The 25,219-nt window shown below is 40.0% G+C and overlaps 1 protein-coding gene across 5 annotated transcripts in view; it reads right to left on the bottom strand.

The window, feature by feature from the left end:
- Window positions 1-25,219, bottom strand: part of tjap1 (tight junction associated protein 1 (peripheral)) — a 97,669-nt gene that overhangs the window by 23,043 nt on the left and 49,407 nt on the right. For all 5 annotated transcript variants that reach the window (XM_017690660.2, XM_017690659.2, XM_017690661.2 and 2 more), the window contains 5 exons: window positions 24,698-24,759; window positions 18,848-19,043; window positions 15,919-15,947; window positions 11,899-12,060; window positions 1,201-1,267 (listed from right to left, as the gene is read on the bottom strand). In XM_017690660.2, coding sequence (XP_017546149.1) covers window positions 1,201-1,267; window positions 11,899-12,060; window positions 15,919-15,947; window positions 18,848-19,003 — 414 coding nt within the window. In that variant the 5' untranslated portion in view covers window positions 19,004-19,043; window positions 24,698-24,759. The remainder of the gene's footprint in view (window positions 1-1,200; window positions 1,268-11,898; window positions 12,061-15,918; window positions 15,948-18,847; window positions 19,044-24,697; window positions 24,760-25,219) is intronic.

Here is a 25,219-nt window from a genome sequence, read left to right as displayed (position 1 = left end):
CCTCTAAGCTGAGAGCCACCAAAGCACCCTACTTTGCAAAGTCTCTGCATGTGCATTAATTTACAGTAGGACAAAAATACTTTCAGAGAACTGTGATACATCTTAGAATCAATTATTTTTTTCCCACCCACTATTACTATGTAAGGAAGTGGCGCAAATCGCATGTGCAAAAACACACATGTAGTTGAACACATTCCTGATTTAAAATCCAGTGACAAAACACCTGTTGGGGGCAAAGCAGGAATTAAAAGTCAGCCGTGTTCCTGATGTCTCCCTACAGGATTTTGATTCAAGCTTAACCACAGCTTAAGAACATGGCTCTGTGCAACGTGACTGCAGTGGCTGACACTAAAATTCATTAAACTGTATCACACTCGTGTTTATACTCCTACGTCCTTTACTATTCATTACAGTACAGATCAGAGGATTTGCATGGCAATTCTCCAGCCATTACCGCTCCTATACAGGCATCAACATGAGACAGTTACCATCAGCCATCACTATTACAGTCATAAGCAAAAATCTGGGCACCCTTTGTCACATTGTTTTTGTTGATTTTCCAAGTGATAAGTTAACACATCCTCTACAGAAAACACACTTCCTCACATTTTAATGCAGAATCACTTTATTTGCTGAATTAAAAAAATATATATATTTTTTTTAATTGTGGCCTATGCAAGCATCACGGCACATTTAGCATTTTCTTATATTTTTTCAAAGTGTTAAGCTCAGCAAATAAATAGAAATTTTGCACTAAAACATGCAGACATCCACCAAACTTAAGTTTATTCCCTTTAGAGGACAGGCTAACCTATTTTCACTTGGACAATAGACAAAACATCTAATTTGACCATTGGACCTCAAATTTTTGCATACATATATTCAGAATCGCAAGATTTGACTCTGCTTAGTTGCATCACAGTCCAGGTGAGTTGAGCATATTTTGCACAGGGTTACAGTCAAATAGCAGCATGCTGTCTGGGACACACTGGACAAGGCACCATATGACACTTTGCTCAAGATATGTCTTAAATGTTTGCCACTCTTGGACCCTAATCTAATCCCTGTGGCATTAAGTGAGACAAAGATTCATTACAAACTAATTGTGTATCATTTCATTAGGATAAAGACCCTTAAACAAAGGTAATGAAAGACATCACTCATGAAGATGGATTCAGAGAGAGAGGTTAAAAAGGTTACCAGGGCGTGCAGCTTCTCTTCCAGGTCCTGATTGGCTCTCTGTGAGGCTGTGTAGCTGTTCTGCAGTCTGTGGAAGAAACAGACACGCATAAAATTAATGCTGCAAACAAGAAGCAACACTGAGCTCATTCAGCGCATATAAAGTTCACTGCATCCACTCAGGTGCAGTGCCATTTACAGCTCAAGATTCATTCATATTTACCACCACAATATAATCCAGCAGAAATGCAGAGTATCCCTTTAAAGGGCAAAGGGTTTTTTCCACAGGTCCTACAGAATTTAATCATGCAGACTAGTTTTCTATACAGTGGTGGTGATATGAACCAGGAGTTACAGCATCTAAAATGCAAATATAGGCATTTTATTTACTATCCAAACATTCTATCCAGTACTTTTGTGTGGCCCTCGGCTTTTGACTCACTCGTGTACCTCTCAGACAACAATGGACATTAAGAAAATATTCTCAAAATTACTGTCAAACCATGTAATCAAATAGCAAATTCCTATTTCATTAAGTTTTCCCAACAATTTCAGATGTCTGTTTCCCATCACTACCACTGTGAACAACTCTGATTCGTCTCTTTTCACTGAGACACTTAATGACTCTGTTTACATCCTAACCATTTAATGACACATTTTTATATTGTTTTAGAATTTCCCTTAAAGTGCTTCATTATAAATAGTTGGTTAAGGTGCTTCATTTAAAAAAAAAAAAAAAAAAAAAAACATTGTATGGGTATCAGTGGTTTTTAAATTGATATCTTGAAAAAACAAACTAAAATCTCCACAAGGTCATCAGATTTTCAACAGGTCTAAACCACTAATGCACAACTAAGTGAAAAGGGCAGGAAAGGAGAAGGAAGGAAAAACAGACAGGCATGTTCTGCATATTTACATCAGGATGTAAACCACTATTTCTCACACTCCACTCGGGTTCTCTCAACCACCTGAAAACATTTTCACAATGGCTGTAAATTTCATTTTCCAGCATGCATTATACGGAGGATAGACATGCAGTGTTCTAACACTGTGTTCCAGTTGGTGGAACATATCACTACAAGCAGAACACACAAGATGACGGTGCATTTCAGCTTCACTGAAAATCTATAACCTGTGGTCACATACACCATTTCAAATGTATTCATTTCAGGTTAGAATGTAGATGACTTTTCTATACTCTGATTTTCAGAGTTGTGTTCGATGACATTTTTCATGCTCTAAATACTGTCAGATTGCAGCCACTGAGTTCACAGAAGTTTAAAGTTTGCTGGAGGGTCAAAAGAAGTCAAAGCAGTGGCACTGGAAATGTAAGAGATGCAGAAGATCACAAAAATGAATGAGAGAGACCATCCCTACTGCTAAACAGATTAAACCTGCTCGCAGATTACTGTGGAATGTCATACACTGTTGGTCACTTCCCTGTGACGAGAACGAGCAGGCATGCGATCATGCTTACGTCAACACTTGTAATGCTGGCTGAAGCCTCAGTCAAGCAGGCTTATTGATCTATCGACCGCACAATATTACACACAGCAACACAACCAACATAACCTTGCCTTGGTTTTCAGTCACATTATGCACAAACAACAACAAGCCTGAGTGCATTCTGAGTTTGTGTACTAGAAGGGCTGAATAGAGCACCAATCTGAGTATGATTAACAATTTTTGTCTTCTTTAATTTACTACATCTCAGCCTTGTAGATGCTGCCTACATCACCAGGGCCTTTTTAAATGAAACATTTAAAAGGGGCCATCAATATAAATACAGTTTATGCTGATGAAGACAAGTGGGATTTCCCACCCAAGCCCCCAAGTTAACTGAGGAAACTTCCCCTCTGATCAATATCATTTCTCTGTCGGCAGAGATCATCAGGGGTGCTCGGGTTTTGTCTTGTAACAATTAAAATCGAATAAATCCATTAGCAAGCTCTGCTGATTCCCGCAGAGTACAGTCATAAACTCACAATGCATAATATAACTCTGACTGCCAGCACTGGCGGAATACAGAATGTGTTCAATGATTAGCATCAATTGATGATCGTTCTGCAATAAAGAAAGAAGAGTCCAATTGAAAGGTCTCAAGGCGGGGTTGAATTAAATCAGGTTCTCAGAGAAGTAAAGCGAGACTGACGATGCAGATAAGCCAGTGAGGAAATGAGTGGAAGGATAAAGAAATAAATGCATCTTCATTAATCCTCTTATTTTTCTTATTGTTCTATTAGTTCTCTTAATAATAATAATGTTTTTGTTGCGCTGTCATCATCATTATCATCATCATCATCATCATCATCATCATCATCATCAACCGCTTAGTCCAGATAGGGTCACAGAAGCTGTTGGGAGAACACATAGACAACTTCGTAGACAACTCTGTCCCTCGCAACATCCTCCAGCTCATTCCCAAAGATCCTAAGCCGCTTCCAGGCCAACTTGGAGATATAGTACCTCTAGTCGGTCCTAGGACGACCCCAGGGTCTTGTTCCAGTAGGCCGTGCCTGGCACACCCCCACCGGGAGGTGTCCAGGGTGTATCCGGATCAGATGCCCAAACCACCTCAACTGGCTCCTCTGAATGTGGAGGACTAGTGGCTCACTCCAAGCTGCTCCCGGATGACTGAGCTCCGAATCCTATCATGCAGAGTGTAGCCCACCACCCTGAGAAAAAAAGCTCATTCCAACCGCTTGTATCTGCAATCTAATTTTTTCGGTCATTACCCACAACTCATGATCATAGGTGAGGGTCGGGATGTAGACCGACCGGTAAACAGAGACATTCGCCTTATGGCTCAGCTCCCTCTTCACCGCTACAGTCCGGTACAGTGACCGCATTACTGTCCCAGCCCGCAGCCGATCTCACAATACCATCACCCGTGAACAAGACCCCGAGATATTTAAACTCCTCCACCTGGAGCAGGTCCTTTTTCTTGCAGTGGGCATACCATCCATTTCTGGGCTAGGACCATGGACTCAGACTTGGAGGTGCTGATGCACATACCAACCGCTTCACACTCAACCCGCTCCAGGTTTATTTTATTGTTTATTTACTGAATTTGAACAGACCAGCTACCATTTTCATTTCATCACATATATATTAATTATTTAAATTAAGTACAACTTGTATACTGTCCATTTTTCAGCTCCACTTACCGTATACGTACATATTGTAAGTGGAGCTACAATTGGAGCTACAAAATGGACTGCTGTCCATCGTTTTTTCTGCACACTTCGTTGGCCCTTTCTTTAACATGTTCATCAGTGGTCAGGACCCCCATGGACCCTCACAGAGCAGGTACTATTTACATAGTGAATCCTTCTCAGCACTGCAGTAGCACTGACGTGGTGGTGGCGCTAGTACGAGTAGATCAGACACAGCAGTACTGAGTTTTTAAACACTGTGTCCACTCACTGTCCACTTTATTAGACATTCCTTCCTTGTCAGTCCACCTTGTACATATAGAGACAATAGCTCATCTGTTACTGCACAGTTTGTGTTAGTCACCCTGTTATCACAAGATGCTGTTGGGTGGATATTTTTGGGTGGTGGACTATTCTCAGTCCAGCAGTGACACTGACGTGTTAAAAACTCTAACAACACTGCTGTGTCTGATCCACTCGTACCAGCGCAAGACACTAACACCTCTCCATACGGGTGGGCAACACAATTTATCATTACTGTAATAAATTGTCACAATGTGCGTTTCAGAGCATATCATGGATATCGTCAGTGCTTGAAGAACACTTAATGACATTTTATTAGAGAGCATTACTAGCCTGTATACCTGGAGATGATGCAGCACAGTCTGTAAAACATTAATACATTTTTTTATTATTATTGTTATTATTATAGTATTTTAATGTGGACCTACAAGTTCTATTTTGTCTGTTCCAATTTATTCCATCTCAGAAAAACTAAATATCAAGAGTGTAGATATAAAGAAGTGCACTTAATCAAGTGGTTGGTCCGTATATATTGTTCCATTAATTTCCACTCAAACCAAAGGCTTTTTTCCTTTTCTTATCAATGTTCAATTTTTAGAGACAAAAGCTTTGCCTTTACAAAAACACACCCCTGTGTGTGAGAGAGAGAGTCTAGCCCAGTATAATCACACACTACAAAGAAATGTGTGCACACTTGGTGGCACACAATCCTTAACCGATTGTTATCCAATTAGACTATTAGCTTAGACTGCACTGAGGTTCAGCATGTGCAGGAGAGGAAACAGAGAAGGAGCCATGTCACAGTCCCTGATTTACAATGAGAGGAATGCTGGATAATTGAATCCGGTTTCCATCTAGGAGCATACACGAGACAGAGCCGCATCCTGATTGGAAATAAAGACAGGCATGATTGCAGCAAAATTAGACACTGACTAAATCAAGAAGTTCCGCTCTAAGAAAGCCAGTGGTACAGCAGTACTAGACCAGTTTAAACCAGGCTGGATGATCAGGATCTGGACACAATCCCTAACTTTACAGATATAAAGAAAACCTGACTCTGAACTGATAGAACAGGGGTACCCAATCTTACATCATGAACTACATCATGAACTAAATTTGAGTTGAACTCCAATGCAAGATTGGAGATCTCCAGGACCAGGATTGGGCACCCTGTGACAACTCGAAGTAGCACGCTGTGATAGGGATGTGCTGACATGGATAGCTATGGCTGATAACAATAAACTAAAATTAACAGTATTCTGTGTATGTTGTGATACAGTTACCAATTTTACAGGGCTAAGATTTTCGATAAGCGATACCAAAGGCCAGAAAAATTCTAAACATTGATTTTTGATTTTAATTTTATACTCCAAAACTCCTGTCCCAAATTTTACATACAAGGTTCTGTCATGACAGCTAAGCACAACAAAAATAACGATAATAATAAAGATAATAATAATAATGTAGTGTAACATTATGAAATGCACCTTTTTTTAATTTGTATATGGTTTTGTCCCATATACTTGGCCCACCACAACCATGCCCTCCCAAAACACAGAAGTTTGAGCACCGCTGGTGTAAAGTACTGCCCATATTTTTTGTTGCAGCAAACAATAAATAAATACTTGTTCATTTTTAGCAACAATATATTTGCTGAAAACCGTCAATATGTTCGATCAATATGTTGTAGATACCAATAACCACACATACATACATATATACATATATATATATATATATATATATATATATATATATATATATATATATATATATGAAGGCATTGAAGCTATGGACTGGCCCACCCGTTCCCCAGACCTGAATCTGATTGAGCACATCTGGGACATCATGTCTCGCTCCATCCACCAACGCCACATTGCACCACAGACTGTCCAGGAGTTGGCAGATGCTTTAGTCCAGGTCTGGGAAGAGATCCCTCAGGAGACCATCTGCCACCTCATCAGGAGCATGCCCAGGCGTTGTAGGGAGGTCACGCAGGCAAGTGGAGGCCACACACAATACTGAGCCTCATTTTGACTTGTTTTAAGGACATCACATCAAAGTTGCATCAGCCTGTCGTGTGTTTTTCCACTTCACTTTTGTGTGTGACTCCAAATCCAGGCCTCCATTGGTTAATACATTTGATTTCATTCATTCAGATCTCTCTCTCTCTCTCTCTCTCTCTCTCTCTGATGAAAAAAGAAAGGAGCTTGAATTTCTCCTCTCTCTCAAAGATGAAAGCTTAAAGCACTGTATCTGATGGAGACAGCTTTGGTGGTCTAGCAGGTCTTGCATGGTTGGTAGAAGTCCCATTTTCTCTGCAGCTTTTAATAGTTTTCTTTTTTGTCCTCCAGTTTTGCAAACCCCTGCAAACTTCCCTTTTTTGGACTTCCTCTTTCCTTCAACAAGTAAATTATCTTGTATCTAATCTCCTCAGAATTAAAATTATTTTTTAGAACAAAAACTTGTACTTAATGGCTGTTTTAACTGGATTTGGAAAGGATTTTTAACTTTTGCACAGTACTACATATCAGCCACATATACTGTTCACCCCTACATTGTACTATAGGAGGCTGATTGAAATTAGACCGCTGAAATAGGCATGGGCAATGTTCACCCTGCATAAAGGGCCAAGTTGGAGTCTCTGCAGTTTTCCTTTATTAAAGAGAGTGTGTAATGATCATTATGGTGTAACCTCATCATTATATTAGCAGAGTCAACTCTTCAACCAGAACTCCCAGAGTGTGTGCGCTCATTAAAACCAGAAACACACTGCTCGGCAGCTCTTTTTTGTACCTGTAATTAAACTAGCAAATTATTTTTGCTTAATTGGGCCTCAAAAGCGCGAAAGTGTTCAAACGTCAGAGGTGAAGTCTGCTTGATTAAATTTTTTGAGCTGCAAATAATAATGGACTTCAATAACATTTCAACAAAAACTGAAATTTTGAAAGGGAAAAAATGAACTTGTGAATGCACAAATAAACTCAATTCACTTAATGTGATTAGTGCCTAGTGTTGCAGAGAAAGGAGAACAGACTGGAACAGACGGAGACGGTACTGTTAGCTTCTGTAACTGACAGGTCGCATTAATGTCTCAGAAAGCTGTGATTCATCACTGAAATACTGAGGACGTTGAACGGTCTAGCAGCTCTGTGGCTCACTGTGATCTGATAGTAACTGTAAGCGACAGTGAGGTGAGGACAGGACGGCCCTTTAGGCAAAATCTCCTAGATTCAAAAAGATCTAAAACATTGATATGGAGTGGTATATGTGGTATATGACCATAAGGCTGCAAAACTTTTATTGCTCTTATAACCTATAGGCTATTATTCAATTCATCAGACTAATCAAATTTTTCTACCAATTTTATAATTTCTCTGCATAATAAAGTTATTAAGAAGTAAACAAAGTCATTCAGGGTGATTTGATGTGAAATGTAAAATGCTCTGTTCCAGAGAAGCCTACAGAGACAGTATTGTTTACAGAGGTGGTGACAGGAACATCTGAAAAGTTCACTGCCTCCAAGAGCTCCATCACAGAAACTTAAGACACTAATAAAGGTTATAAAACACATTGTTTGATGCCTGAGGCATTGTTTTATGATCAGGTTTTGGCCTAAAACAGATTTTTAAAACACATTCACAATGAAGAAGTACATGCAAAGTGTTGCAAGTAGGAATAAATCGACACCAATACTGGGTTTCGTCCCTATACAGCACTCATTTACTCGTGCTCATACTCATTAAAAATGCACCTATACTAACGTACGATATCACCTGATACCACGTGACGTACATAAGCTGAGAGTACACTACTGTGCTAATGAACAAAAAACTGAAGCTGGCAGTAAGCAAGGCCCTGTAAAGTGTTACTGACTCTGTGGCATTCAGACACAAAGTCAATGGCCACACTTCAAACATTCTGCCTTTGCGAAGTCCCACATGGCATACACTAGGCCCTTTTTAAAAACACCCAAAAAACACAATCAATGCCACTTCCAATACAGGCGGAGATACATACGCTAACAAAATGGAGGCAAAAAAGTCAACATTTCCAGTACCAATATCCGCATATTCTGACTTTACTCTATTTGCCTGAAAGGAACTGCAAAGTAAACTTTAATGTAGTGATTTTTATTGCCTTTTTAAATAGGCTGTAGAGAAAATGTATGGTCTTACCTGCTTTCAGTTTCTGCGCAAAGTGTGGTGCAAGTTAGCAATGCTGCTGTAGCAGTGTGTTTGCTCAGTACTCGGGCGCACAGTACGAGATCTATAAGTTTTTGTACAGGGTGAGCACATAAATTTTAGACTTTGTCCCGTACACAACGGCCTATTCAAACGCACCAAAGAACAAGGTTTATAAAATCATACAGTGTATGTCTGGCTTTAGAGGACACTCCGCTACACCTCAACGAAAGACTCTAAAAAGGTGTAAAACTCGATTCCTGCTGTTGCTGTTCAAAACTATAAAATGTACGTTGCGTATAGCTATAAAGAAGTGTTTTTTGCTGCAACACTACTCAATTCAAGATAACGAATGTTGCATAGCTACCGAATGCATGTCATTTAATATCAGCTAGATTTCATTGATGTAACTGTTAAGGTACACTCATCACTACTTAATTCTAAGCAGGTTACTCAGTACCGTATCAGAATTGGTATCGCCAAGTACTAAAAACTTGTATTCGTTCTTAGCCTGTCAAAAATGGTATCAATGCATCCTCAATTGTAAGGTATTATGAATATTTGCAATAATCTTAAGCTTTCCAATTTACAACTATGTTACCAACATCTACACACACACACACACACACACACACACACACACACACACACACACACACATCTTCACTGGTTATTATGGATAGGAAGATGGCTATATCTGTCTAGTAGACATCATGACCCCTGGTTCCAATCACCACTGATGTGAAGAAATCAAGTTGATAAGTTTCTTTACATTAAATCAATTACCATAAAACATCCTCTACAGGATATATTTATAGCACAATTTTTATATATTTGCTGAGTCTAAACATTTGGCACCCAAACTTTTGCATAAGACTGCATGCCTCAGAATAAAGATGACCAGTGAAAAGTGGCCATAAGAACCTGGAAATTTTATTTTTGATAGCGAACATCAGCATGACAAGTTTTACAAATATTTTATTTACATGAAATCCACAGTATGACTGATTAACTTTTGAATTTGTATGTGTTTGCTTTGGGCGTCTTAATTTGGCATTAAAACTAACCCTGCTCTACTTCAGCTTTACCAGCTCTCACTCAGAGCTGTTTATATGGCTCATGTGTGCTATGTTACAGACAATAATAGTGTAATCAGTAGTGTAGTGTAATTAAAACAATATTAGGTGCGAATTCCCCTAAATGACACAGTGACAAATAAAATAAACTCTTAACCTCATCAACTAACTGTTGTAGTCCTACTGACTGCGGTGGCTTCTATCCCAGTGGTTTCACATGCTCTCTCTCCTCATCCCTTTGTCTCAGAGTAACACCTCACAGCACCCAGTCAGCTGAATTAAAGTGATGGCTCCCAGCATAACACTCTGAAAAACACTCATTAATTTTCTCCCTTTGATCACGGTCATTAAAGATGAATGGAGAAGGTGTTTGTTGCATCTCTGCCTGCATCTCTAAAGAGGAAATGAATGTCTCAGACACAGATCGTTACTAACAACTGCTCATACAATCAGGTGGGGAAGCCAGTGTGTCTGGGCAAAAGTGACCGAGTAAGAGATACTGAGTGAGTGTAGATGTACAGTACTGTGCACTGAGGCGCTGGAAAAAACAATATTATTACTATAACTGGACAGTAAGTCTGCTTTTCCTGTTAAACATACAGCACATTAAATAAACCCAAATTCAGTAAAAAAAAAAAAAAGAAAAAAAAAAAAGACAAGAATTTCTTGTTTTCTAAAAAATATTCTTGTGAGTTGGTTAGAATTTCCCAGGCTTGGTTCCAGGTTTCTCCTCTACACTCTCATCGAATCGATTTGTCCAGTTTAAATGAGCAGCATACCTGATTTAATTTAATGAAGCATCGATTAGCCAAACTAGGTACTGAACAAATACAATGCCAACACACTGACAAACAACATTATTCAGGCACCTTTTGCACAGTTCTGTGTATGTTCATACAATACCACCTCTTCTTTTTCAATACTTTTGTCATAATTTCATGATGAACGGACAAGCTACCATGATTAAAAACATGATATATTAACTTCCTTTACAAATTAAGAAAGTTTTTTCCTTCTTCTGTACAGTTACAATTTTGGAGATACAAGGTTAGTTTTCAACAGTGACAATATATTTACATCAGGCCTTTAAATAAGCTTTGTGTGATAAAACTTGAATAAAAGGTACTCTAAATGAAATAAAATATTAAATAATGAAATAAAATGTACTGATGAATGGACCAAAAGAAATGGCACCAAATTACTTGGAGGAAAAACATCTGGTTCCATAGACTTACATAAAAAGAAAGCACTTTTTTTTTCTTCTCCTGTGAAGTTATCATTTTGGAAATGAGTTTTTTTTCCTCCCAACAACAGCGATTTGCAGTCACATACACAAAGTATGTATATGACGTAAAAGTAGGTATGAGGTAAAACACAGCACAACACACAGTTTCACGTGAACAGCTTTATATGGCAAAAATCATAAAATTCATGAACTTGAAAAACAAGTCCCATCCATACTAGCTACGTATTGTTCTTATTTTAACATCAGGTTATAAGTCTACTGTCATCATGTGACTTCATTTATGTCTCTGTACAATTTGTTATGTTATTTCAGAGTAGATGTGTTATACAATCGGATCAGATTATTTTTTTTCCTCCGAAACTCAGCATTTTCTGCACATACTGGTCAAAGCTTGTACTGGGATCACTGTCAGGACACCAGCAGGTGATATTACATCTCATACTGCACCATCTATGCCGTTCATAAAAATATTTCACACGAGATGACAAATTTGTGTAGTGTAAGCAGATTCTGAACTATAGTTTTGCATGTCAACTGATGAAATGCTAAATGACATTCTCATAATCACTGAATCAATCAAACTTACATATCAGCTCTTACACTCGCTGCACACAACATAACGTTAAGTCTTCTCAGCTTTTGTTGTATATTTAATTTAAAACATACTGAAATGCTGTTTATTTCCAAATGAATATATAATAGCAAGTGTAGCTTGAGAGATTGAGAGAAAATATAATGAAGTCAGTAGACCTCACCTTCGGAATTTGTCTCTCATCTTCTCCAGATCATCTCTGGTTCGGCCCATGTCTGCCTGCATGTAGTGACGACTCGTCTCAAACTCTGTCTCCATGGCCTCCATCTTGTGAGTAGTTTGAGTCAGGCGCCGACGCAGGTCTTCATTTTGCTGTTGCAAGATTCTGGAAAAATGCATTAAAAACATTCATTCAAAAGAAATTACAACTGAATATTTAAACATTTCTCTAGAACAGACTATATTTCCTAAACACCAAGTCTGAGCCACACAGCCTGTAGTTAAGTGTAAGTTTCCCAAGTTTTTTCTAGTCCAACCAGCTCTAGAAGTTCACAGCAGCATACTGTGCCTCACACAGAGGAGCATACAAACATGTTCAGAAAATGAATATTATGTTAAACAGGCAAAAACATTTGTGCAAAAGCCGAGCTCTGTGACTAAACATCACCCGCTGGTGCCACATTAAAAGTGTGGGTGTTGATAGACGCAATGTGTCAGTTGCACAGGTATGTGCATATCTGAACAGCAGGGAAAGAAAGACTCTATGATAACACGGCACTGAGAGGACTACGCCCCGGGAGCAATTGGTTATATATTGAAGGGACAAGGGCAGCTGTCATAAGACACAATGCATCTGCTCAATGCCACCAGTTTCTCTGTCCAGTTCCCTCACTACAGTGCACTGGCTCGCCACAGATGCTGCACTAACATCCAACATCCACAAACCCTCACCTTTCCCATTACACTATAAAGTGAGTCGACAGTTTATTAAATACAACTGTCTTGTATCTACCCTCTGGGCATTTTATGATGTAAATATACCTTAGAGGTCTGAACACTCCTGGTCAAATGACATTTTGTGGGTCTTCTGAGTGAAGATAAGCCAACACACCTTCTACAGGGATCAAACCGATATTTCTGTAACTGTCCATACTGAATTTCTATTTCCTCAGTTTAAAATTAAACAAACTTTTGCCCAGGGCACATTTTAAGTTTTTTTTTCTTCAATATGTTAAATTTAGCAAAGAAAACGTAACTGCAGTGTAGAGGATATCAACTTGTAATTTTACCAGGAGACGGCCAAAGTGAATATGCAAACTGCAGCATTTAAATGGCTATGTTGTCGCTACCTTAACTGATGTTATTGAACATTGTGATCATTCAAATAAGTGCCCATATTATCCAAAATTAGTCATGTATTGTTTTCTTTCAAACGCTATAGTGTTGGGTGGGTGGATGGGTGAGTGGGTGGATAGATAGATATTGGTAATTAAGCAGTAATTTTATCAACATCAGGGAAAATGCAATCTAAACGGTGAGGCTCTCATTTGTGGTACTTCAAATTCAGATCCCAATGCATAATTTATCAGCCCTCCTTGCCCACTGATCAATTCCGAAGGACCACCACTGGACCACATACTGACCAGATATTATATGGACCATTTGGACACTCACACTGTTGAGAATGGTCCACTGCTCAAACAGTATTTGTTCACTGAAATCCGGAGCTCCCAAACCCAGTGCTGTATTTTCTCGAGCTTGTCAATTAGGTATTGAGATGAATCAAGTGTGCTTGATTAGACAAAGCCCAAAAATTTGCATAGTGTGGGGTTGCCAGGACTGAGATTAGGAACCCCTCACTCAAATAACACCAGGTCAAAAGAGGCCCTTTGGTGGTCCATCCCATTAATGGACATGGTAGAGAGGAGAGCAGATATTGTCATCAGTTGTCATGACAGATTATGTACAGTAATACAACAGTGAACATTATCATTGACTGACATAATTTTTGATGTCATGAAGGTGATGTAAGGCCAACATAGGGCTGTCATAACGAAGTTCCAGTCTGACATTAGAATAGTGCAACGTTAACTGCCTACTGACACCAATGAGGAAAAGTAAGGTGTTGGGTCAGGACGGCTGGACTATGATGTTGCAAAATTACTTCCTCACCACTCTCCCCATTCACAGCACAGATTGACTGGGGAGATTTCTGGCACCCCACAGCCTGCAGACACTAAATTTTTAATTGATGCTGGCTCCTGATGTTCCCCAAGCCAGACCTCTCCTGCTCACTCAGTAACCTCTCCTACAGCGCAGAGTAAAAGTGAGCAAATATTTCACACATGGGCATGCATGCTCACGCATCTGCCAAGCAATACAGCTGAAAGTAAAAGCACAGCAAAAGTATAGGAACATCAATGATTCATGCTATAGTTGGAGGGGCAGGAGCTTGTTTTAGACTATAAATACACCTGTACAATTTTCTCTTTTCAAAGCAATTCACTTGTTTGAAGGTACACATTCTATGCACAAATCTCAGGGCAGAGGAATTGAGGAAAAAGACAAAATAGCTTGACCACAGCAGGCCCAGACTGTGTGTAATTGCTTCAAGGCTACAGGAAAATGGATCTGACACAATGGGACACCGAGCTTCTCACCAAGAGCTAAGGAGGACGTGTGCGTCGACAGTCACATGGGGAAAGTATGCAAGATAAGAGATGATAGACATTTTCACCCCCTCTGAAGGCAATAGCAAAAAGCTTGAGTGAAAAAGGCACTTGCTGAAAGCTGTGATTAGAGAATAGATTTCAACATGCATTAAACGCTGATCACTAGAAAAGGAACCTGCAGTAGAAGAGGAAGTGAAAATCTAGAAAGAATCTGCTTTTAAAATGCATCAACAGCCTGATTTAGTTTGTTCATAAAATGTTTACAATTCCAGAAATTATTTTTTTCCTTCTGCAGGTTTTTGCCAAATCTGGTCCCAACACTACTGAGAAATCCCATAATAACAGGGACCAAAAACATAGCCAAGATAGTGTTTCCAAGTGAATTAGGGTGGTTTAATTCGGTCCCCAATAACAAAGTTTCATTTTGCCGTTCCTGCAAATATCTGGTGAAGCACTGGCCGCAGAGCCTAGTCAATGTTTCAGCTCCCACCGCACATTAGGGAGCATCTAGGCCAATCAATGAAGCTGCCAGTGCCACCATGACACGCGTTTCCGCTCTACGTCACGGGGGAGACCTAGGTCTGGCTCATTCAGCCTGTTTGAAAAGCACGTGCGAGAAGAGGACCATCCCGTTTTACTTCAACAAATGCTGCTAATTCCTACCAGGAGATAAATAATTCAATCAAGTCTGCAATTAAAAAGAATACTGCATAATGAAAAGTCTCTAGGTGAAAGTGTAGTGAATAATCAGCAAAACAATACAAAACCTGAGCAACAACAAATACTAACCACCCTCTTGCAGTGCTCCCCAAGGTTTGTTTCAGACCTGTGGGGAACCACTGTAACACATATGCACAATACTGGTAGAAAAATGATAGTGAAAGGACAGCAAGAGCAGGACAGTATTGAAGCAGAACAAAAGACTAAAGCACAAGTATCTGGCTGTGTGTCAAATCCACCAAGCGTACAGTGTTAGGTCATCACTATCTGCATGGCCCCGGCAGTGCCTCTCAGACTGTAGCAGCGGGCTCTCCCAGGAGAAGAGCAGCAGTGGCCAATGAGACAGCAAAGATCACAGAAAAGCACAGTGAGTCCCAACGCACTTAAAGCCTAGCATGATGAAATGAGTAAAGAGGGTGAAATGAGTGCTGATCGGACTGATCCGCTTAACCCTGTCTCTTCAGGACATCACCTGTCTGACAAAAGGCTCTGCCCCTTCTAAAAACCACTCTCTACCAGCAGCTTTACACCAGGTCTTCACCCTGCTGCCTGAGACATGCGTCTGGCACCAAGCAGCCGGGGACCAGAGACAGACTGCCTGTGTTTGACTAGCTACGTCATGCTGACAAGCACTGTAGGGTTATATGATCTGAGTAAGTCACACATTATTTGGCCAGCACACTAAAACCTAACTAAAAATAAATCTCATGAATTATGCAAGACCATAAAAACCCAACACAGATATGCAGACACTGCAGACTTCCACACACGATGACACTTCAAAAAACAGACAAATATAACATTTTAGCTCGTGTGTATTCCTATTAGAGTATAGAAAAAACAATACTTACTTGATTTTGTCTGCATCTGATAAGGACTCCTGTTAATAAAAAAAAAATAATTCAACTTAATTTAAAACATACTGATTTTCTAGATCATATATAAATGAAACAGTCACAAATCACTGTTTTCCATCAATAGTTATTCTATCTTTCCAAAGTACACACATGCTCTCTCTGGTCTTCTAAAAACATTGATTGTCTGTCAGCCAGTCATTATACTGACATCTTTAATTAGCTTCTGTTGCACAATTTCGTCTCTCTGATAATTGAAAGTAATGATTAGAAGCTAAACAGTAATTAAGAGATAAGCAACTGCTTACACTTGAATAACCTGATACTGCCATTTGCAATTAAGAACAAATAGCTTGTATAGCATACTTAAATCTAAGAAACAGGAAAAAAAAGAAAATACTATAAGAACTGTGAGATATTCCTCATATATAAATGTCAAAAGTATTTGTTGCTAATACTTTACTGAAGGGCAGCATTCACAAGGCTACATGATACCTACACAAGCCTTTCGTAACAAGGGACAAATGTACATACACATTTATAAAGGCTTAAAAAGAAAAACCAATGAAGTATTCAAAATCAGATATTTACTTAGACATGTTATGATCTGTTTAGATAATTGTTGCATATAGTTACACACCAAATATACACAAAAATATATAAATCATCACTTATAGAGCATTTTCTATTTGCAGGTTTCTCCCAGTCCCTTAGGCCTAAATGTTAACTTGTGATATTTACCTTTTTGTGCATTTACTTCTAAAGTTGTTTTTAAAAAAATATGATTTCTGTAGGCAGACTGTGCAAATAAATCAACCTTATTTTGTTTATGATTTTTTTGTTTGAACAACTGTTCAAAGCTGGGTTTACTAGTCATGTACTTTTTGAGAGCGTTTTTGAATTATTTCAGATGAAATCTATTTTAGTCTAAAGTCCAAATCAGTTACAAATGTGAAATATGTTTTTAACTCTAACTGTGAACCAATGCAGTTGAATGATTCATATAAGTTTTTGCCAGTTGTCAAGAAAGGCTTATACAGATGTCATGTAGCCTCATGAAAGCTGGCCTTCAGTAAAGAGTCAGCATTAGCTGAGGGGAATGTTTCTTAATCTGGATCCTGGCAGCCAACAGCTCAGAACCTCTAATAACCAAGTCCTTCATGAGCTGGATCAAGCATGTTGAGGGAGTAGGCAATAAGTGAAACTGCGCAGGGCTGTAGATCTCCAGGAGCAGGATTAATTGCACAACTCAATATGCACGTCTTGTATGGTATGAAACTGATTTGGCAGCTCTGCTCTTCTCCAAGCTAAAATCCACAAATCATACCCAACTCAGCTGTAAATACTACAGGTAACATTAATTGTTGTACTACCATACAAAACCATCATATTTTTGTTAAAAACACACTAAAGAAAAACAAAGCATCACTTCATTAGGAAGTGTACGGAAGGTGTTAAATTCAAATGAGGCAAGGGAAGAGAACTGTGGAATGGAAAGGGAACATGTATCTGGAGCATGACCCAAACAGAGTTGGACGGTGTAGTGGCCAAGGAACACTGTTGTGGACAAACCATGACAGGAAGTTGTGGGGGGATTAAAAAGCACACATAATAAAAAGCTTGGCACACATACCTTAATCTGAGATAAAACAGAAAAAGAAGTTGAAGCTGGCATGTTTTCATTCTCCATATGAGTTGCAGAGAAGCCAACCTTTGGTGGCCCTGATTTATCAGTGTTATTTTTTGGCTGAGCTCTCATCTCCAACCGGGCGGACTGGTGGGGCGGAAGTTGAGCCCCCCGTCGATTCCTGTCATCCCATTCTGTTTCACTGCTGTGCCTGGAGTCGTAACCACCCCCTATCCGAGCATAAACCGGACCCTCTGCCTTAGGTCGAGCCCCCTCCCTGTTGGGGTCCATGTGCCGTTTGTCTGGCTCCTGTTCCAGACTGTCCTTTTTCAAAGGAATCTGCCATGTCTTGGGCCTGCCTTCCCTCTCATTCATTGCTTGTCTGCCATGCTGAGCAGCCCAGTGGTCCCAGGGTCGGTTCCTCTCCTGCTTCTTCTCTGGAGGGAGTTTGGGATGAGTTTGCTGGGATGGTATCTGCTGCTGGGACTGGGTACCTGTGGAAGGTTCCGGCTTCTTGCCACCCAGCATCTTTAAGCTAGCAGGGCTCAGAACTCTGTATGTGATCTCATCTAAGAACTGTGAGAACTTGAGCTTCTCCTCCAGGAGCCGGATCTTCCATTCTGGTGTCATAGAACTGGGTGAGGCAGTAGATGTGGAGGCAGCACGTCCTGGAGGAGACGTCCCTGGCTCCCTCTCCCGGTCCAGGGACATGCTCTTTGGCTTCCTGCTGCGACCACAACTGTGGCTCTGTCCCAACATCTCTGCTGACTTAGACTTGCGAAGGCTGTCACTGGAATGGACTCCCAACTGGTGCGGCTGCTTGAGAATACTCTTGGGTGGATGGGCCGGTGTCAGGAAAACAGATTTAGGGATATGATTTTCTAGTTTGGGAGCAAGAATCTCTGCCTGCTCTTTGAAAATCAAGGAGCGCTCTCCGCTTCGGCTAGAGTGGGATGGTGAACTGCCATGAATACACTGCTGCGACCCCTCTGAGGTGGGAGGGTCCTCTTCACCTGACAATGTCAAGAGGTCCTCGCTTCGACTGATAAACCGGTTCATGCCCTTCTGCTGCTTGCGAAGGAGGTCCATTTTAAGAGCACCATGGCTGAATATCCGTGGAGGAGGGAGGACAGTGACATCCAAGCTAGAGAGACTAGAAACATCCAGTTCGCTGTCTGAGGCTAACGACCATGATGATGAGAAAACATCGGAGGCCTCTGGACTATCCAGGCACTTTGGGTAAGGGCCAGTAAAGTGCGTGCGCTGCAAAATGGGAGAATGTTTTTGGAGGTAAATTACCTGGCTGGGATCAGGCTGTGCTGGTAGCGAAGGGCTGCCAGTTGCTGGGTGACTCCCGCTAAGGTCATCCCGGAACACAGGCAAGCTGTGGCGCGTCTCGCGGTGTTGTGGAGGCGCCTTACGGTACGGCTTCCGGGCTGGGGCGGTGCTCGTCATGCTGGGAGCTCAGCGTCCGTCCAAACACTGGCTGTCAGTCCTGCCAAAAGAAAAGCATGAGGAATGGCAGACACACCAGCCCTGAGTCCTGCCCTGTGTAAAAAGACCACTCAGTTTTTCTGCACTGGCTTTCCCCTAACTCCCTACCTCCACCTCCCCAAGCGACTGCCATGAAAAAGCAGATTGAATCAATAGGCTTTGATGAATGCAGCAGCACTGGGCAGTAACCAAAAAAAAAAAAAAAGGCAGACCATCAGAGCTTGGGGAGAGGAGGGAGGGGCATGCCACTTCAAATAACCATCAAACATCTGCCAATGCCCATGTTGTGGTGTAGAGTGCTTTTCAAAAATCTGCCTCTGGAGTGCACACAGACAGAGTGTGTATTAAAATGTGTAAATGTGTGTGTGGGGAAAGACAAACAGTAGGATGTAAGCCTTGCAAGAGATTGAGGGGACAAAAAAGGGACTGATAGAGATTCAAAATTGGTAAGGAGAAGGAAGAAGTGGGCACACCCTCAAGGCAGCAATTGATTACAATCTGGAGTATGTTTCGAATAGACAAACTGTTGAACATCTGCTTGCTGCCTGACTGCATGAGTCTCATTGATCACAGCAAGCTAACTTTAGAACAGGAAAACTCAACCTGATTTCACTGCAAACACCTATTGACACAGGGCTGACCCCTTGCTCGAAGGTCAGTCTTTTTAATGTAGGTCTTGGGGGAGTACTGATATGGGAATTCTGGGCTGATGCCGATATGATATTTCTCATGTATGTCTGCCAATAAGCAGTCATAAAACGTACAAACTGGGACTGAAGGTACATCAATTAGCATTCTTTGTAAGGGATCATCAATCAAGTAAAATAACCAGAATCCAGACACGCAGATGTCACGAAACACTGGCTTGAAAGACTAATCCAGTCTAAACGTCTGTCAAATGCTGATTTTTTTTTTTTTTTTAGGAAAATATCCACTGATGCCATTGTGACTCAATTGTCATTGTTTATCTCTAGTAAATATATCTAAATTCCCTTTACAGAGCAACAACCCTGAACAAATGCCACAAAATAGGTAATACTCCACAAAAAAAAAAAAAAAAAAAAAAAAAGTCACTTTTCAATTATCTGGGAAAAATACAAACGATTATGGATTATGGATTTGGGTTTTTCAGCCTAACTGGGAAAAATCTGGACTAATCTGAATTTGTCTTCTAAATGTCCTGCTCACTCTTTCATACATTTATATGATGAGCGATCGTCAAGCATATAATATACTTTTTCCACAGGTACTTTTCTGCATGTATTTTTGTGGTGCCCAACCATAGCCAACTTCTGGAAATATGTTTTTCAAAAGATTATCAGCATCTGAATCTCAAGACCCATGCTTTATCTATTAAATAACAACTGCTAATTTGGTTTAAAACAGCAGAACTAAACCCATGATCTTTAAACAGCCAAATATCCACTAATGAATCATGGAAGGGAATTTCCATAGTCATAATAAAGAATTTCAATTCTAATTGACTTGACTTGTACGAAAGACTGATGCTCTTGCATGATCGCTGCAATCCCATCCCTTGTTTTCTCATTATCAGGATCTGCATTCATGAATCTTTGCATAATGTTTTTTTTTTTTTTTTTTTCCCCATAATGTTTAACAGGAAAAGAAATCTTCATAACTGAACCCATTTCAAGAGAACCTTCTCACTAATAAAATAAGAGCAACAAACTGGGAATAAACTGGTGTGTCACTGCATTCCAAAAAAAAAAAAAAAAAAAAAAAAAAAAAAAAAAAAAAAAAAAAAAAAAAAAAAAAAAAAATCAATTGCATTCCCATGCAGGGCTGCTAACATGCCAGGGAGGAGTTCCAACACACACGCACACACTCACACGTACAGGCAGGCTCAAATGCACTGCCGTCAAAACGTGTCGCTGTGCTAAACAGTAACAGGCTCTGAACTGATGTCATTTGCTATGTTCCACGATAAAACACCCATACAAACAACACACACAAGGCAGCAGTGGGAGTTGCAGTAGACAACAACAAACTGGTACTCTACAATTGTACGAGGTCAAGAAAGGAGCAGTAACATTTGGATTGCTTTTAACCCCCAATATTATCTAAGCAAACAAGAATCAATTTGTTCGAAGGCTCGGGATGTGACAAGGTTTGGGTTTGTCCACCATTTACAAATCAAATCCTGAGTAATCTGGTGAAATATTCACCTTTTTGTCCTGCCCAAACTAGGCCAGGTTAACTCTTGACTTCCTCCTAACGACACGGCAAGCAGTTGCACCACTTGTAAGCATGTATTGTTGATAGCAATGGTCCCTAAACTTTTCAGTTTCATACCTCCTCAGACATTCATCAAGTTGCTGCATAGCCCCCTCACTCTTTATGCACACATATATGGCTGTATTGCCATGATGAATGTGCAACATTGCAACTTATTAAACCAGTGCACCCTAATACTTAAATACTTTGATGATGTGATGACAACAGTGCAGATGTACACTCTGAAAAAATAAAAAGTTACTAAACTGTCACTGGCGCGGTACATATTCATCGTTAAGAAGGGAACATAATTTCGACATGTTCAATTGCAAATATCTATTTTTGAGAAATTACACTGATTCCATAACCCCCCCCCCCCCCATCTTTACTACAGGCTTATTGATTTTTTTTATTTTAAAATATAAGGTTACATAAAGATACCAATTTGTTGACTGCATATTCTCCCCCCTTACTTTTTGTTTTTAAATATTAGGTGATAAAAAGGAACAAATGCGTCTCTTTCCTCTGTGAAAGTGAATAGTGTACCTTTAAAACTCAATTAAAACACAATTGAGCCTAAAGACCATTATTGTACTTTTGAGGGTATATTAAAATTGGACGGTGGTGGACAAATGTGCATTTATACAGTACATTTTTCTGATGGCGTACAATAGACATTTTGGTAAATGTTTACCCTAAAACAAATAATACTTCATGAATAAATAATGTTAGGGATGTTTCTGTACTACTATATTCTAGGTGTGCATCACTGCAGGTCCTGTCAGTGCTCAGGACTTACATTTGTAATCATTAAGGCTGCAGCATCAATATCAATACAAGAGAGTCTGCGGCTATAAAAAAGGAAAGGGGGCAACAAAATGTTCACTAACCTGAGCCACAGAGTGAGTCTGTCATAGTAACATCACCCGCTCAGCATTTAACAGCACTACAAACATGTCAACAAAAGGCCAATGGCCAAGCGTTGATCACAGCAGCTACAAACTAATAGCTCACTACAACCACGAACTAAACCTCATCTGTGAAAGGGAAACTAACTCAAGTACACGTCTTACAAAAATCATACAGCCCTTATCAGCACTCGGTACAGGATACTCACTTCATTCACGCACAAAACAGCCCACAATAAGGTGATCAATTTATTATTCTTAGTTCCTCTCAAGTGGGCCGTGCTACAGAAGAGGCTGGAGTGAAACACTTTCACCTCTAATACATTTTAGAATAAAGAAGAAAAATGCCAATCTATTAGAGTTCGGGTTTGCCATGTGCTGGAAGGTGTCTGTGTAGCTCGTACCAGAGAAGCACCTCCCTAAGTGTGTGTAGCTGGCTGATTAAATGAAATGTAATGAAAATTAATATTGGAATTTTTGAAGTATCCTCAGTGTTACTCAAGGTACCCCCAGGGGTACAAACACACATCACAGACTGGGAAGCACTGCTCTACAGTGAACACACTCCTCCACACTTTAATGCACAGCGGATGTTTATTTATCAAATTTATCAAAAAAAAGTGCCTTGTGCAAAAGTTCTGATACATTTTGTATTTTTCCTCCAATATGTTAAACTAAAATATACAGACGCTGTGCACTAAAAATGCTGAATTTATGTTTATTCTCCATAAAGGGTGTTTTAACTTATTTTCACTCAAAAAATGTGTTATTTGACTGGAGATGTACAACATTTAGCATAATGCTGTACTTAATCTGCCAACCATTCTGCATTAGAAAATCAATAATCTCTAATGCTTTGCCTCATTATAACCAACAGGAGTCTCTGTATCCACACCATTCCACAGCCCGCGTTGTGGCCCTCTTCAGTTGCAGAATGCGCTCATGAATGCCATTACTATAAGAGGGAATTAAGGCCTTCACTTCTGCCACCTAAAGCTCTGTAAGCTTTTACAGAAGCACTACACCTCTAGTTTGTCACAGCAGAGGCAGTGAATGGCATGAGTTTTTTGTACGTGTGTCTGCGTTTGGGGGAAGGGGGCGTTTCACTGGACTTTTAGTTGCAGAGCAGAGCACAATCAGGCCTTGGACTCCACTGTTAATAGCAAAAAAGTCTGCTGCAGCATGTGGCCTTCACATACACATGCCCACACAGGAGCTGCAGTCCTTTATAATGGAGTGCACTTAGTTTTTCATTGCTGGGGAATTTGACGTTTTAATTGCAGACTTTGATTCAGATTCTGTAATTACATTTTTTTCTACTTTACTCCTACTGTTGATTTTAACGGATTAGGCAGGTCTCGCCAAGTCTCACACCACGGGCGATAAAGAGGGAATTTTTAAAAACTTATCCAATTTGCTGCATAATTAAACAGTCAAAACGTAAACAAAGTCAGTGGTTTGATATGAAAATCGCAGTTTTACAGAAACTTATTGATCATGGACTGTCCACAGTAAATGTCTGAATCTCAATAAATTACTCATACATTCTTCAAAAGTGGACTTCTCCTTTGACACTTGGAAAAATCAAAGACAGATTATCAATAAGTCATGATGAACAAAATGAACATTAGGCTAAAGTCAGCTTTGTTTTCACAGCAATTACATTGGCAGTATGGCAGTCCTTTGCATTAGATGAGCTAAAAGACAAAAAGATCCACGTTCTGCTCATGGGCCGAGAGGCTCAGGTTACATCTACCTGCAAGAATTGCCTGAAACATTCCAAAGAGATCACTAACATGATGCCCAGTGCTGCCAATCCACAAGCCGCCTTTTAGTGACTCCCTCCTCTTGCCGTCAGAGCCCATTCCCCTCTCTCTAATGACCACTCTTTCCGATTCCAGAGGTCCGGCACGAGCCAATGCAGTCTGCTTCACTAAATATCAAACCTACGACAGTGAATGCTAGTCCTAACACTATGAGGTAAATACAGAAAAATAGCAAGACTGGTGGAAAAATGCTATAAAACTGCAAATATATTGATTACAATATACCAGATACAAGTACTAATGGAGAGTCAGGTAAACGTCCATGTAGGATGTTCTAAACTTGCAGTTGAATGCAGGACTGAAGAACTAATCTAATACAACTGGCAGTGAAGAATATATATAGTTTTACATCTAATTAAAGTGACTCAAATATCAACACGATTCAAAACCCTCCCTTTCCCTTAGTGATTAGTATCTTCCCACTTGAAGGGCAGGTGCAAATCACAGCAGTCTAAAATGTGGAGCTCTCTTTCATCAGGGAGATGCAGCATCTTTTTGCTCAAACTGTCTGCATCATCCTGTCATTAAGGAAACAACTGGGTTTCACTGGGGAGCCCAACTGAGAGCGATGGGGTTGGCCAATTAAGGCTATTTCCGGAGGCTGCCACTCCCAGCAATCCACAAGCCAATGGTGAACGCACACAACAAAGTTTTAATTGGCTGTTCCTTCTAAATAATGAGCGTACCCAAAAATGGAGATGGTGTCTCTGAGATGTCCTCATTCAGTTGTAGTCAGGCCCAGGGCTTTCTGAAAGATAAAACAGTGGCCAAGAAGAGTCAAATATGACATTCTACACAGATGTATACAGTATATAAACATTAAAAAGTACGTAGAAAGTAGAAAAAAGCAAAGTCTGTTAGTCTGACGAGTATTGCAAACGAAATGAAAAGGAAAAAACATTCACAATTTCTTCTGTACATATATCAATCTCGATACTACAAGGCATGTAATAAAGGGTAAACAACAAAATTTATTTAAAAATTATACAGAGATACAGTCTAGTACAAAGGTCACCAATATGCGGACCAAGGTCCGAGTCCGGACCCAGACGGTGTCCTATGCAGACCTGGACCTAAAGAAAACTGGAGAACTATTTAATTTCGATAGGGTGGTTCTATTTTAATCTGTGTAACATTTCTAGCCTTTATGGTAAGGATTCAGCAGCCCGGGAAACTCACAGACCAATCACATTCGTTGTAAATATCAC

The sequence above is a fragment of the Pygocentrus nattereri genome, chromosome 5 (assembly GCF_015220715.1).
Source record: "Pygocentrus nattereri isolate fPygNat1 chromosome 5, fPygNat1.pri, whole genome shotgun sequence".
Lineage (NCBI taxonomy): Eukaryota > Metazoa > Chordata > Actinopteri > Characiformes > Serrasalmidae > Pygocentrus > Pygocentrus nattereri.
The sequence above is the reverse complement of the archived record's forward strand: the minus strand, read 5'-3'. Positions and strand labels throughout refer to the sequence as shown.